General features: G+C 35.4%; 1 protein-coding gene across 1 annotated transcript in view; it reads right to left on the bottom strand.

Annotated features, from left to right (window-relative positions):
* Positions 1–15,260, bottom strand: part of Slc13a1 (solute carrier family 13 member 1) — a 73,732-nt gene that overhangs the window by 30,535 nt on the left and 27,937 nt on the right. Inside the window, exons 4-6 of the mRNA XM_034519347.2 lie at positions 14,214–14,401; positions 13,555–13,612; positions 13,426–13,474 (exon numbers count right to left, since the gene is read on the bottom strand). Coding sequence (XP_034375238.1) covers positions 13,426–13,474; positions 13,555–13,612; positions 14,214–14,401 — 295 coding nt within the window. The remainder of the gene's footprint in view (positions 1–13,425; positions 13,475–13,554; positions 13,613–14,213; positions 14,402–15,260) is intronic.

Raw genomic sequence — 15,260 nt, 5'->3', positions numbered from 1 at the left:
AAAGTCATAAGGGCAGGAGCTTGAACAACTAGTCACATCCAATTTGCTTGATTGTTTATGCTCAACCCAACTTTTCCATACTTACATAGTTCAGATTCCCTCAACTACGTTTATCCATGTCAATTTTACATCATAGTGAGGTGGGCAGTATTATACCTAGATACCAGGTATAGATGAAGGCAGGAGAAGCAGAGAAGTTAAATGAATTATCCAGTGTCAGTGCTTCAGAGCGACAAACTTGGATAATTAAATCTTGCTTTAAGGTTCAGAGTTGTAGCCCTTGCTCTGTATTATTTGTCCTCCCTAAAATATTCTCTTCTAACACAACTTTGTTGATTTCTTTTTTACATAAAGCACTGCGAATGTGTTTAGATTCCTCCATATTCAATACCATTGTATCATCTTGGTCTAAGTCAATATTATCTCTGGCCTGGGTCAATCTTGTAATATCTCAGAGATTCTGTGGATCAGTTGTTCATGTTTCACAGTCATTCTATGTGTTACAGTCTTCAAATAAATCTGGGAACTATATTAGTACTTGATATCCTTTCTTGTGATATAGTCATATGCATTTCAATACATATGGATAATTTTTAAACTAAGGTATATAAACATATCTGAAATAGCCAAGAATTGCTAAAACAAGATCCACCATCTGTCATGGTAATCAAAATACACTTAAAAATACATTTGTCCATGTACTGCTGTGGTAGTGCTACCATGAACATTGGGAACTAGACATCATCTGTAAGCTTGATTGCATTTCGTCTAATACATGCCTATAAGTATTGATGAAGCATAGGTTAGTTCTACAGCTCATTTTGTAAAATACCTTTATATCATTTTATATAATGGCTGCAACACCTCATACTCTCACTTGCAAAGCACAACAGGGTGCATTGGTATTTCATACAGATAAGCTGGCAGTCTGTGATATTGTCAATGGAAGGTCTTTTCACAAAATCATGATAAGGAAAAATGACTGCTCTCTAAAAGTCGACCTGGATATGGAAATGGCATTTAGCATGACAGGGTTCAGTGCTATGGACTATAATTTACCATTTGCTTTTTAATTAACATAAAGGTCAGCCCCTATAGGTATCTACTCTTTATTCAACAGAAAAAAAATTTATAAAAACTCTATTTACCTTATAGTTTCTACATGGAAATGGTTTGTATTTTCCATGTGACTGTTTTTCTATTAAAAAGTTACCTTAAAAGGTATGTGAAATATGGCAAACTTCATTAAAAATCTTATGAGTGAACCTAAAAGATACCTGAAACTTATGACCTCTGTATTAAATATTTTTATTACAAGAAAGACATCCAATAACCCCACAACTGATGTATAATTTGGACATTGTTATGTTGATAGTTGTAGATTTTTGTAAACGTAATTTATATATAGTGCTCCATTGACATTAAAGCTCGCAGATTTAAAAGCAAAGAAAAATATAAATTTTATATGAAAGATGAGCTACAAATATTTGAATATTGAACATGATGATTAAAATTTGTCAGCTCTGTAATAAAAATAATTTTAAACTGAGATGCCATAGTCTTTTTCTACGTAAAGAATGTAAAAGCACTATTCATGCTACTGTGAGCATTATGACATGCATGTAGATTTTAGAAATTTAAACAAGTGAAAAATTTAGTCAATTCAAATCCTGTAATAAATAGATCTATACACTAATTGATCATACCAATCAAAGCTTAATAGAATGTTTTTGATGTAGAATGGAAGACACACATTTTCCCCATCCTTTTATTCATGAGCCTCACAACTGAGACTTCTTGTCATTTTGTGATATGGGATGTTGAGGTTAACCAGTTACCCTGGAGCAATGAGCAAAGTAGAGCTGATTGCTAGTACAGAAATTATAGGGAAAAAAGTTTTCATAGCAAATTGGTCTTTCATTTCCTGTTAAGACAATAGTTTGAACTTAGAACCAAGTGTTTGATACCAGAGTAAAAAGAAGCTGGAATAAATCATTTAGAATAGACAGTAAGACACTGCCTAGGGGAAAACATGTTTGCAAATAGAGGATGAAAACTATCATAGCTCTATGTCTTCATTGTGGAGACTTTTGGTGAGTGTTGTGTATATATTTATGTTATAAGAATCAGAGAGAGGAGGAAAAAGGAGGGGGAGAAGGAGAGAGATAGATACAAAGACAGAGAGAAAATGTGATAATCACAAAGGAAAAAAGATTTGAAAACAAGTGAAGCATCTAGAAATGTTAGATATGATGTGATTATGAATGGGATAGTGTTTATGTCACAAAGTAAAGGAGACTTCTGTGAAATTACATAGGTAGGTTGATGTGTGCTGTTAAACATATAAATATATCCATATGTACATAGGTGACTTGAAAAAGATGGGCAGACAAAGTTATGACTCAGAGAAAGATTTGACAAAATGAGTCAGAGGTAGGATATGCCCAACTCTCAGGAGAAAGCTACTTAAGAGCAGCTTGAGGAAAGTGAAGGCAGTTCAGTCAGTTCATTTAGTCAGCTGGGAGTCAGTGCAGTGAGTGTAGTGAAGTGGAGTTTGTTTGTGAGTTCATGCAGTTCAGTGAAAGTCAGCAGAGGCAGTTAAAGTCAGACAATAAGAAGGGGTTAGAAGATTAGAACAAATTGCTAGAGTTACTTTGAGGTCAAGCAGAACAATTCAGTAAGAAGCTGAGAGAAGCCAGATCGAATCAGCCAGCTTGAAGAAGAGTTTGAGCCAGAACAGCTGAGTTGAACCAGCCAGCCTGAGTTCAGACTAGGACGTGTGAGCTATTCAGCAGTAAGCCTCCAAGATGACATTTACTTCTGGTGAATAAAAGTCCTGTTTACAAGAGGAAAGTATTCAATTATCTATTTTTTTTTTAATTCTTTTAAAAGGAATCAGTCCCTGTTTCCTTTATTTTCTGAGAGTCCAAAATACCCATGGTATTCTGAGCTCTCAGATTTCTGCTTCTCAGCTGCCACCAGGAGGATTTTAATGATAAATATTTTGTTCTTCCAGCATGGAAGTTCTCTTATATTTCTAAAAATTCTTTACTTATGTTCTCTACTCTTTTCCTAAATCTTTTATTATTCTCTTGGTTTTGTTTCTTCACATTTCATCATCTGAATTTTCTCTTTTAGCATCTTCTGAAATCTTCCTTTTTTACTTAAACTTTATACATTTATTTGCATTGTATATTTCTATATTTTATATTCTTGTTTCCTCCTTTTCTCCTCCAGAATGCTGTTTATACTTTATGAATGGTAGTTTCTTCCCTTACCTCTCTAAACATATTAATGATGTTTTCCTTTCTCATGTTTGTCTCTTCTCGAATTGACTGTTACCTACGCATAGCTGATTTCTTTTTGTTTGGAACTTCTTCATGCCTCAGGCTTTCTTCAGATATCCAGGAATTTGGGGTTGCCTGCTCATATTCAAAGCAGGGAAGTGGTGCTTCAAAGCTCTGCATGTGTGCTTTGGGATTCACTCTTGGCTGTGAGTTTCACTGACAGGCCTTTTCTGAGAAAATTCTAAAGTCGGATGCTGTTGTTTATTCTGTTGTGCTGATTGCATTCTCCAGGGAAGACATTTCTGGACTGCTGTCTGTTGACACCTGGAGGGCATTAGAGTAGGCTGCTGGCTCGGTGGAATAGAAAGCAGGTCCCAACTGTCTGCACTCCTGGAGGGCATTGGGGCAAGCATGTTATCTCTACTCAGGGCAGGAGCTTTCATTTGGTGCCCATAGCTTCTCTATGATCTTCTCCCTTGACTCAGAGCCATCCCTGGCTCTTTATTCTCTGTGCTGCCATATCTAAAGATGATACTTCTTGACAGAGTAGCAGCTATCTAAGTGAATTTATCGGAGACATTTGGAAACTTAATGGCTGCAGAAGCAAAGTTTGTCTTTCATCTCACCTTGGAACATAAGTACTTTGAAAATTACACTATTTAAATTGTTCTTCTGGCTTTTTTCAATACTAATTAGCAATTTTGTGCCCACTGATACCCAAGTCTTTTCCAGACATTCACCTGCATTCTAGCTTCTGAAATGATTTTGGTTTCATTTCATTTCTTACCTTTATAGTTACAAAATTGATTATGATCATGGCCAAAGAAGTCTATTTGTTCATCCAGATAGAGTGGAGGTAAATTGGCCTGTTTAACTTGTCATTTCTATGAAGGTGTGATGCACATATTTCTATTAAAACAGCAAGAAAAATATAGTGTAGGCTTGTATTGCAATCTACCTAGGAGGTTGAGGCAGGAAGGTCTCTGATTACATAGTGAGTTCAAGAAAAACCTGGGCAATTTAGTAAGACTTTGTCTGGTAATAAAGGCGAAAGTTAGCCTGGGGATATGCTCAGTGGTAGAGTACTTTCTTGCTGTATGCACTACCTCAGGCCAATCCCTTAGTTTCTGTTGTTTTAGTAAATTACTCTTTACTGATAAAGAAAGGACAGATTAAACTATGGTAGCTCTATGTCTCATATGTCAACAGATCATATAACTAAAGAAGGGAAAATGAAGTGGAAGTTCAAATGCTCTGAGGTATGAAAACATTGGGCCTCATTGTGTTTGCATATTGAGTTTCCATGTGCTCAGTTAAAAGGATAACAGATTATATTATTTAGTTTTAATTAAGTTTGGCTTTTCATGATGTACATGTGGTTTAAAATAATTTCTGTAAGGAAATTGTTTCTGCAAAGAAGTCACAGAACGTAACTAATAAGAAAAATCAGCAGGGTGAAAGGTAAGAGAGGTTTCTACTTTCTGGTATGAACTCTTCATGAAGATCTATTTATTAAAAGATCTAGTCTGAGATAATCTGGGGAACTTCGGGTGTCAATAAAACTGAAATGATCAAGAACGGTCTTTGAAATAGGTTTTCTATTCTTTGAAGCTACTAAAAGACTGTTTCATACTACAAATGAAAAGAGCAGCTTATAAAGCAATAGGGAGATGCATAGATCAGTATTTACAATTTAGCATTCAGGGCGAAGGCTCTCCAGTGAGAAAAGAAGCTATTTTTCGGCAATGTTTTAAATTATAATTTTTTATGGTACAGGATTTACTTAACACAATTGTATTAAGTTAAATGCCAAACATTTGGAACCTTCCTTTGCAATTTTGGAGCTAAGAAAAAGTGTATGTGGCAGTAGATTTAAATTTTTCTTTCTATAGTGGTAAAATGACTGAAATAATGTATAGATAATAGTATATTATCTATTTTGCATCATAACAAATACAACTCCCTGTTTAACAATTGTAAATTGAAAACATTAAACATCCTTTTGAAAAATATCTCACTAAATTGTATAAAGGAAGAAATCTGTCTTAACCATAAAATATAGTGCAAGTGAGTTTAATATTAGGAAGCGATGAGTCTGACTTTGCTCAAGAGATTTCGTTTATCTTGTTACAAAGAGAATTTGGAATGGAAGATAATGCCCAGGGCTAGTTGGTGAGGGATGAGGGTAGGAAAACATTCATAATGCCCATATCCTCTCTAGAGCAGGGAGAAGAAAATGTCAAGTTAAGCGAAGGAACAATACAATGCATCCTAAAAATTCCTATCCTAAGCACTTCAAAGCATCAATTGCTATTACTTATGTGTTGAGGGAATTATGGTAATATAATTGAAAACTCCTGTAGGCAGCTGCAACCCTGAACTCAGATTTCCCCGCCCCCCTGTGGAGAATTCAAGGGAAATTAGCATTTCAATGTTTGGAAGCATGACACATGCAAGAAAATTGGGTAACAGCATGGAAAAGACCAGCAAACAAAACTAGCAAGAAAACAACCCACAAAGTCATCACAAACGAAAGCTATAGGATACAAGTAAGTTTATTAATCATTAATGAGCTTTTAGAACGCTTTGAAATATTAGTATACAAAATGGGGTTTTAAAATATAATTTAAAACTCAGTGAAGAGGTTCATCAATAAAATAGAAATAGCTTAAATAAGAACTGCTGAACGATAGGATTTACTTACTTGCGAATAATCCACAAGTCCACCAGACAAAGAAGAAAACAAAAGAGATGTCAGTTCTTTTAGAAGACAAGGTTACTTAATGTGGGAGGAGGGAGAGGCAGACATGACTAGGATGAGGTGGTAGAAGATTTATAATTTACAATTCTTGAAACAGACAACAGATATTCAGAAAGAATATACTCATATCAAATGATATTTTAAAAGTGCCCTCTCTCATACACACACACACACACACACACACACACACACACACACACACATACACACATATCTAAAGTAACTGATAAGAAAAGATTACCTACCAAGTAATAATACTATGACTGGTAGCTGATTTCTCACAGAAAAAAAATCAAAAGTCAGTAGAAGTGAGTGTCCATAACTACTAAAATAATGTACTTCAAGAATTATGAGTAGCTTTCTATTAAACAAAACAAGTAGAGATTCAATACCAAAAGATCCCTCTCTGAAGTATAATCTAGTTCTAGACTTTACTAACATTGTAACATCAATAAAATCGACCTCAAAGAAAAACTGAGGTTCAAAAGTATAAGAAAAATAAATTCGAAATGATAAAAGATGTACCTGTAAATAGTATGTAAAATAAATAAATAAAAAATAACATTATGAATAATTGTACATTTTCATATATTCATAGTAAAGTAGAAGTAGTTAAACATTAAATGGAAAAATCTGGATAGTACTGAGCCCAGGACAACCATAGGAAGTCCATTTGCCTTCTACTTCCCTCTTTCTTGTCTTTGCTAGCTATGGTACTGAAGAGAGGGAGTTAGTAGACCATTCAGAGACTAAATGTCTCCATCATGAAGACGGTACAGGAAAAACAGAAAGTTAAGGTCATTCTGGTTGAAGAGTTATCATTTTAGCCTATTTCAATCTTCCTGAAACCCTTGGTATTTTGGGTATTTGTTCAAGTGTTCAAACCCAAACCCTCACTAGTACCCATGGGAAAACCCAGAAGAGCACATCTAAGTTGTGTCAGGTGAGGACTGAACAGTACTTGACTAATATTAAACAGTAGCCACCCTGGTGACTGAACTTCACCCAGGCAAAGGATAAAGGAAACAACAGAGAAGACGTGTATGTCTATAGAGCCACTGTTGTTTAAGCTAAAGTACCTACCCACTTAACCAACACTTTCATTGTAGGCATTGGTAGGATGCCTGTTAATGCTTAGGCTTTGCCCCATAGTGAGAGAAGAACCTTGAGGGGAAATTAATCTCCCTTGTTTAGGTATGCAGCATGGGAACATGCCCCTCTAGTGATGGCCACTATTAAATCGAATCTTGAAATCGGAGAGACAACTGAATATCCATCATCCTTAACTCCACCCCACTGTAATCATCTCCATCAGCATCCAAACTGCTTTTCTATTTACACAAGGACTTCGCAGTTCCTTAGAGCTTAGAGTTCCTTTACAGTTAATTTTATCTCTCAAGCACATGGAACATTTTTCAAAGTCATCATACAGGGATTTATGAATCAAGATGACATTTTCAAATATGCACATGAGGAAAAAAACACATAGTTTTTGTCTGTCTGAATTTGGTTCACATTATTTAATAAATTCTCCAATCCTACCTGTGTCTCTGAAATTTTCATAGAGTGACTTTTCCTTACAGTATAATAAAATTCCATTTTGTATACGTGCAACACTCCATTATTCATTCATCTGCAGAAGAATGTCTGGGAAGTCCCATTTCCTTACTATCAGGAACATAGCATCAATAAAACTATATTGCAGCTGTACAGGCGCCTCTGGGGAAGGATATGGAGTCCTTTGCATATGTGCTCAGGAGTTGTCTAGTTGAGTCACATGGTAGTTTCAGTTTTAATATTTTGGGAAGCCTCCAGACTGATTCCCATAAGAGCCTTACTAATCTGGACCCTTATAAGCAGCGGGGAAGGGTTTGTCTTTCCATAAATTCTTGCATTTTATTGTCAGATTTCTTGGTAGTATCCATTGTGAGAATGAAGTGCTATATCAAAGAAGTTTTAACTTGCATTTGCTTTTAAAAAATACTCATTGTCCATTTAAGTTTGTTCTTTTGAAGACTGTTCATTCATCTGTTGATTTGAACCATCCATTTGTTTTTCAAACCATTGTTTATATTTCCATGCAAAGTTTTATTATGACTCACATATATTTATCTTTTATCTTTATGCCTTTTCTACTTGCTTTTATTACAATTTATATACAGCATTAGTTGTTTTAAATCAATTGTAATTGATGCTACTGAAATTATCCAAGCATTTAGCAAATAATTACTAAATACTTACTATAGCCACCACTGTCCCAGACATATAGTGTAATAATAGTACTGTACCTATATGGGTCTTACAGTTTAGAATAGGAAACAGGTAATACCAAAATAAACTAAAATTAAGCAGATTATATGTAGCCTATGAGAAAATGATACACTCTTTAGAGAAAAATAGAATGCAGTGTGAGGATTTGGAATATGGGATATGGCTGCTACAACGTGGAAAAGTCAATAGGCTGTTTGTTGGCATGGTAATATTGGGCATATGTTAAATTCATTTTTCTTGGTCAATGTGATATTATTATAACAAATAAAGCATTTATTTGGGAGCAATTATGAATTTTCTTCTACTTGAGAAATGTTTATTTACTCTACAGTAAATTATAGCTTCCTCCCTATTTCTCTATCTCTTCTATCTCTCTGTCTCTCCCCCAGTTGTGTGTGTGTGTGTGTGTGTATGTGTGTGTGTGTGTGTGTGCTTTACTGCCTTTGAAAAATCAAGGTAGCATTATTAATAATCTCATGTTAATTTAATGTCATTATTTCAGGTTTAATAAAATTTAGGACAATTCTGAATTTTGTACAAAATAAATGCTTTTAACTGAATAAGACCACATTAATTTTTATTAGATAACAACTTTAATTCTTTTGTAAAAATGTGACAGAACTGTGAAAATTATGGAAAAATCTCAAGTCTCTTGTTTGTGAAAGAATTACACTCTGTGGCCCTGGTAGGTTTGCCTAGAACTCACTATATAGGCCAGGCTGGCCTCAAACTCATGGCAATTCTCCTGCCTTAGTTTACCATGTGATGGTATTACAGGTACAGATCACTATACATAGTTTCACCCTTTCATCTTTTTTATCATTGAAATATATTTTAAACCACTCTTTTCCAAAGGAAGGTAATATTTATATCTTTATGGTTTGTAGATAAAATGTGATGTCAAAGTATACAGGGTTTATTTTAATCAATAGAACACCCTATCTATTTCAAGAAGAATGCAGACAAACAAAACATTATGAACTCAAATGTGCTTTCTATTTTATAACTAGATAAATTAGGTATAAAGCCTTTCATATAATCACTCAGTGTTAAATTGTCTAGTGTAAGCCTGGTGAGCAGCTGCAGTTCTTTAGAACTGCAATATGAACCATATAATTTGTTTATTCTTGAAAACAGAGCTGAACTTGCTAAGAATCAAAGTAATTTTAGATTCGTAGGTTTAATTTGGAGCGCCTGTAAAAGCCAGGGAACTAGGAGGGGTTAATGGAGGAAGGGGGTGAAGAAAGATTTTTAGGGAAAGGGACAGTGGAACACATGTGGTAATGAAGGCAGAAAGCGGAATAATTGGGAGGGTGTGGCTAAAGGGGGTCGGGGCCAGGCAGTGGTGGCGCACGCCTTTAATCCCAGCACTTGGGAGGCAGAGGCAGGCGGATTTCTGAGTTTGAGGCCAGCCTGGTCTACAGAGTGAGTTCCAGAACAACCAGGACTACAGAGAAACCCTGTCTCGAAAAACCATAAAAAAAAAAAAAAAAAAAAAAAAAAAAAAAAAAAAAAAAAAAAAAAAAAAAAAAAAAAAAAAAAGGGAGGGGGGAGTGGGGCAGGATATGGCAGACAGACAAGGGGTTGGGGAAGGGAAAACTAACACTAGGAAGTTTTGAAAGAGCCACATGGAAACTTATTATTTCATAAGGTGTGTGTGTTGTGTAAACTGGCACTGGGGAGATAGCTTAATAATTATGATATTATAATATTATAATTAATAATTATGATATTATAATATTATAATAATATTATAATTAATAATTATATCCTCTTATATCCTCTTGCAGAGGATCCCAAGTTTCATTCCTAGCACTCACATCAGGCAGCTTATAACTGCCTATCACACCAACTCCAGGGGACTTGACCTATATATCCTGGCCTTCTTGTGCCCCCTGCATTCATGTGTACATATCCATTCACAGAATACAAAAACGCACATATGCATAATTGAACATAATAAAATCAAGTTTAGAGTTACCCTAAATTGGGGAATAACGCTCTCCAAGACACAATAGGTTATCAAGCAAAGAACCCAGTGCCGTGTGTAGCTATTTGATTTGTTGATCAGAGACATATCACAGACCTTCAAAACAATCTATAGTCACTGCTACTGGTTGGTTATCCAATAGGATTTGAAGGTAAGACTCAATTTCTGAAGATACCACATACTTGGGGAACCGAGCATGGGGGGACCAAGCTGATACTGACCTGGTTCTTCCCTACTGGTTAATTTTCATAGTGATAAGAGGCGCTATTAAGGCTGATGAACAGACAAAATAACCAACAATCTCACCCAAATGTGAATCCTGTAAGCTATAGAAATGACCAACTCTAACAAAAGTGGCATGTATGTTATGAGAATAACCAGCCATTTTTTGGTTAAATTTAAGGCCCACTTCACAGGACAAAATTGATGAGTGACACTTCAAACCATCTAAGAACCCATCACAGGTGACTGTGTGTGTGTGTGTGTGTGTGTGTGTGTGTCTTACAACTGGTCAAAAGGCAAAGCATACATTACTGTGAGGTGCTCATCTCTAAGTGTGATGCCTTTATCACATTCCTGTTCGGGAAGGCTCAGGGAACATTATGGAAGAGCCAGAGGTTTGGGAGGACTGCTGCAAAACAGAGTTTTCTGGATGTAACAGAGCTACTGAATTCATGAACTCACAACTCTAGTGGCAGCTGCTTATAGAAGACCTACACAAGATCAAGCTGGTAAAAATTCCAGAGTGGATGGGGTGGGGACGGAAGTTGGCAGCTGCTAGAAGGGAAGGCTTTCTTCAGTGAAGTTCCAACTCCAGAGACTGGCCCTACATTCATGGTTATAGGCAGCGCTAATTAGACTTAGTGGTTTATTTTAACAAGGGGGAAGGAAATGAAGTGGTTTAGGAGACATGGGTGAACTGGAGTTTGGGAAGAATAGGGAGAAGTGGGAGTCAATATGATCAAAACACTTTACATACATATATGAAAATCTCAAAGAAGAAATAAAAATGTTTCCTCTATATACAACACAATGTTTTTTTTGTTTTTTTTGTTGTTGTTGTTGTTTTTGTTTTTTTTTTTTTTCCTAAAAGCCTATTCTTGAGAAAGAAAAACTCTTATAGCTAAAGTATGGTAAAAGTTTTACCATACCATTAAAGTTTTGTTTCTTCTAAACTTAGATATAATCCTTATTGCCTACAGTATACCCCCAATTACTTTACTATATTTATGGGCAAGTTTGCCTCCATCTGTGTTCCCCATCTCAATCCACTGCATCCCAGTCTAACCTCTCCTAGTTTAGAACAGTGGAGACATTTTTTTTTATATAATGTTTTCTCATTTCCAAGGGCTAATTAATCAGAAAATTTAAGTCAAATTCGTATCCATTTGCTTCCACAATGTTACTAGAGAATGCATGCCGAAGAGATTTTGCCATGCTGCCCAATAGCTTTAAGGAGTCTTCCCAAAAGAGAATCTTCCAACTTACTGTGGACTCAAAGACCCACCCTTAGCCTGGCCCAGGCATCTCACTCTTCTCTAGCACCTGTACAGCATCCCAAAGGCTGTGAGCTTTGAAATGTTGAGATTTTGATAACTATATTCTTTGATTAGAGTGTCTTTTTCTATTTTCACTCTTCATATTCTCTCATTCCTTGACCGATGAAGATAAATATTGAATTCCTGCTGTGTTTCAGATAGTGGATATTCTGAGGTTAAAATCAGAATCAGTAGACCTGTCCGTAGACCTGTCAGACATGGAATTTGCAATCTTCTCTTACAGATTCTCTTACAATCTTCCCAGATTCAAGCACGTTACCGAATGCTCCTTCTCCATGTTATGCACATATTAAACTAATTGAGCTACTTTTTGGAAAGCTTAGCTTTTGAGGAAACGTATTGTGCATTTGTGTGTCTGTATATCATTGTTGTTTTTCACTCCCTAGATTCTGAGATATTTATACTAAAGAGTAGTCTGTTTATTATGTTTCTCCCTACAAAGCCCAGAACACATTGGATAGCAAATCAATTTGAACTTCAATTTTAGGCATAGTGCCAGAAACCTAGCTTGCTAAAGACATTTCCAAGGAAGTTACTAGCTATGTGTACATTTTTTTAAATCCCTTTTGTTTAGACTTGCTAGGTTTCATGAATGTATACAGAGTTTATTTTCCAATGTATGCTTCTATAACACATCTGCCTCTCTTAATTTTTAATGTTTTATAAGGAATATTTCTATCCTCACAGATGATAATGGTTTCACAAACATATGAATTTTTTTTTTATAAAACCCTTCAGGTAGACACAGCTAATGGTTTAAACCTTAAATTTATTTTTCTCTTTCTAGAGAATTCATTCTTTCCTTGAAATTTCTCTGAACAAAAACGTTCCTTTTCCCATTGAGCTGCATGCTGATGTATCAGACAGCCCAAAGAGGAAATAGATACCTCGCTCTCCTAGTCTTAATGCCATGGTAACTGTAGGACCATTTCTAAGTAGGAGTATTTTCAGTCGTCTTGAGAAATTCTGCTCCTGGTACAATGCATTGCAGTGTTTGTATATTGATTTATTCTAAGGAAATGCATTATATGGTGCGGTTTTCTAAGGTCCCCTTCCTCTCTTCAATGTCTACAACAGCTACAACTCTTTTGCCTGAATTTGACAGAAACAACTCACGAATTCCACATTGAAATTTTAGTGGCAGTGGGGAATGCTAAAATTACGTGCTCGCTTGTTAGTAAATTTAAAAGGGTGTTCTAAGTCTGTAACCTGAAGAAACAGGGATGATGCTACTGAAAACCAGTATAACGAGTCAACAAGATTTAGTGAGAACTGAAACAGCAGAACTGTGTCTCTTTAAAGTCAGTTGGCTAATTGCCATTGCCACAATTCTAATAGAAAGAAAAAAATATATTGATGTTCGTTTACAAAACCCAAAGTAATTCTTATCTGTATGTCTATTGAGGAAGGATTATCAAACCATTGTATCAAACTTGGAATTTTTATAGAAATTAATTTTATATGAGAAAGTAATACATTTTAAAATAGGTATGTATCCAGTTAGAGTGTGCACATAATTCATGTACAAGTACTTAGAAAGAATCAAATGTAATGTACCTTTTCTGTCTCCATCTTGCTTGACACTTTCTCTGTGTCATTACTGCTTCTGAAACATAAATTGACCCAGCTTGTAATTTCATTAAAGTGTAATTTGGAAAATCTTTATTAAATATCAATAGTCTTTACCCTGGAGGTGGTTTTGTTTTCTCTTTTCTCTCATTTGTTTCTTGTCCAATAACAGTTTCTGTAAAATATTAAATGAAAGAAAAGCCATTTAAATAGAGAGTTATCATTGGGTCTGTATATATGCATACATGATGTGTATGTATGTATTAGAAAGTAGAAGAGCTAATTATAAAACAAACAATTTCACCTTATATCAATATAACATCCTTCTATTATAAGCACAAATATCCTGCAACATCTTCCATTGCCTCAGAGCAGTTCATCAGAGCAAGAAATACAAATGGTGAAATTTAATGCTATGTTGTACCCCAACAGGATATAGAAATTAAATATCTATAACTTATGCAGGAAAACCATTCATGGGAAAGGAGAATAACCTGGATGTCTACTGATAAGAACATGAGAGCATTCCATTGGACTGGCTGGAGGATACAAAGGCATTCTTCCTTTTTATGCCAGAGAATATATTCAACAGTTAATTTAATGTAAAATATTTGTAGAATTAATTTGGGTAGATACTGGGGACTACAAAAATAGTGAGGCTAAATGCATCTTGTGCATTTATACATTCTTAATTCAAAATATATCCCAGCATTGTTGAATTTATGCCTACTGCCCAAATGACAAGACCCCACTGTGGCCATATCAATACATGATACCATCAACTTCCAGTCCATAGGCGGCAGATTCATTGAAATAAGTCATCTGAGTGGCCTCGGCCTCTGCTTCAGCACTGATGATCTGCTGCGCCACAGCCTCCACGATGGGCATCACCATGGCAGCAGTAGAGGTGTTGCTAAGCCACATAGATAAGAAGGCAGTACTGCTCATGAACCCCAACGTCAGCCTGAAACGAGACGGTCTTTAGTGTGGAGCTGTGCTGTCCAGATCATGTAGCTCTCTATATACTCAACTATTTAAAAAATGTTTGCAGATTGTGAAGAATGTGTTTCAGAAAACAGAAGGTAAAATTTCTGCCCTGATGGGCAACTACAAGTGTAGTTATACAGGCAAGTAGGAAGTTATTAAGATATGTATCCCCTTAAGGGTACAAGGAGAACATTCTTTTCAAATTCAGATAGCTACTTAGATTTATACCTTACTGCAAATTAGTATATAGCAAAGCAGTTTGCAGTGTGACCCTAATGCTTTAGTATGATTTTTTTTTTTTTTTTTTTTTTTAATGAATGGCTACTTGTCTCTAGACCCAAGGAAGTTGCAAGTGCCACCAAGTAACGAGAATTCTCTGCTTTTGCTTCATCTTTTGGGCATTTTTCTGTGTGTTAATATGTGTAGCAAAAAGAAAGAACTAAGAATAGGGCTCATATTGATAAATCTTCCTTTCGCTCATTCATTCTGCTGGTGGAGGAAATGGTTACAATCACTTGCTAAAATGAAGTTTGAAGATTTTCTATCAATCCTATTATTTATGCCTTCCTGGACCTAGCATTCCTTCCTGTTGTCAAAAATTAGATTTATTACTTGTCTTTTCTTATACATAGAGTAATTCATCCTTAAAATAACAAATTTAAGACTTTGGGACTTAAACCCATCTCTATAAAATTTCATCATGATATTTGCACAGAAGGGGGGCTGATCTAATAGGAGATGCCAAAAATCATTCAGAAGGAGATATTTCTATGAAATACTAATTATATAATCTCCTTTTCAAAAATTAGGTTTATATAAACAATTCTTTACCGTGT

This window comes from Arvicanthis niloticus, chromosome 15, assembly GCF_011762505.2.
Source record: "Arvicanthis niloticus isolate mArvNil1 chromosome 15, mArvNil1.pat.X, whole genome shotgun sequence".
NCBI classification, from domain to species: Eukaryota; Metazoa; Chordata; class Mammalia; order Rodentia; family Muridae; genus Arvicanthis; species Arvicanthis niloticus.
The sequence above is the reverse complement of the archived record's forward strand: the minus strand, read 5'-3'. Positions and strand labels throughout refer to the sequence as shown.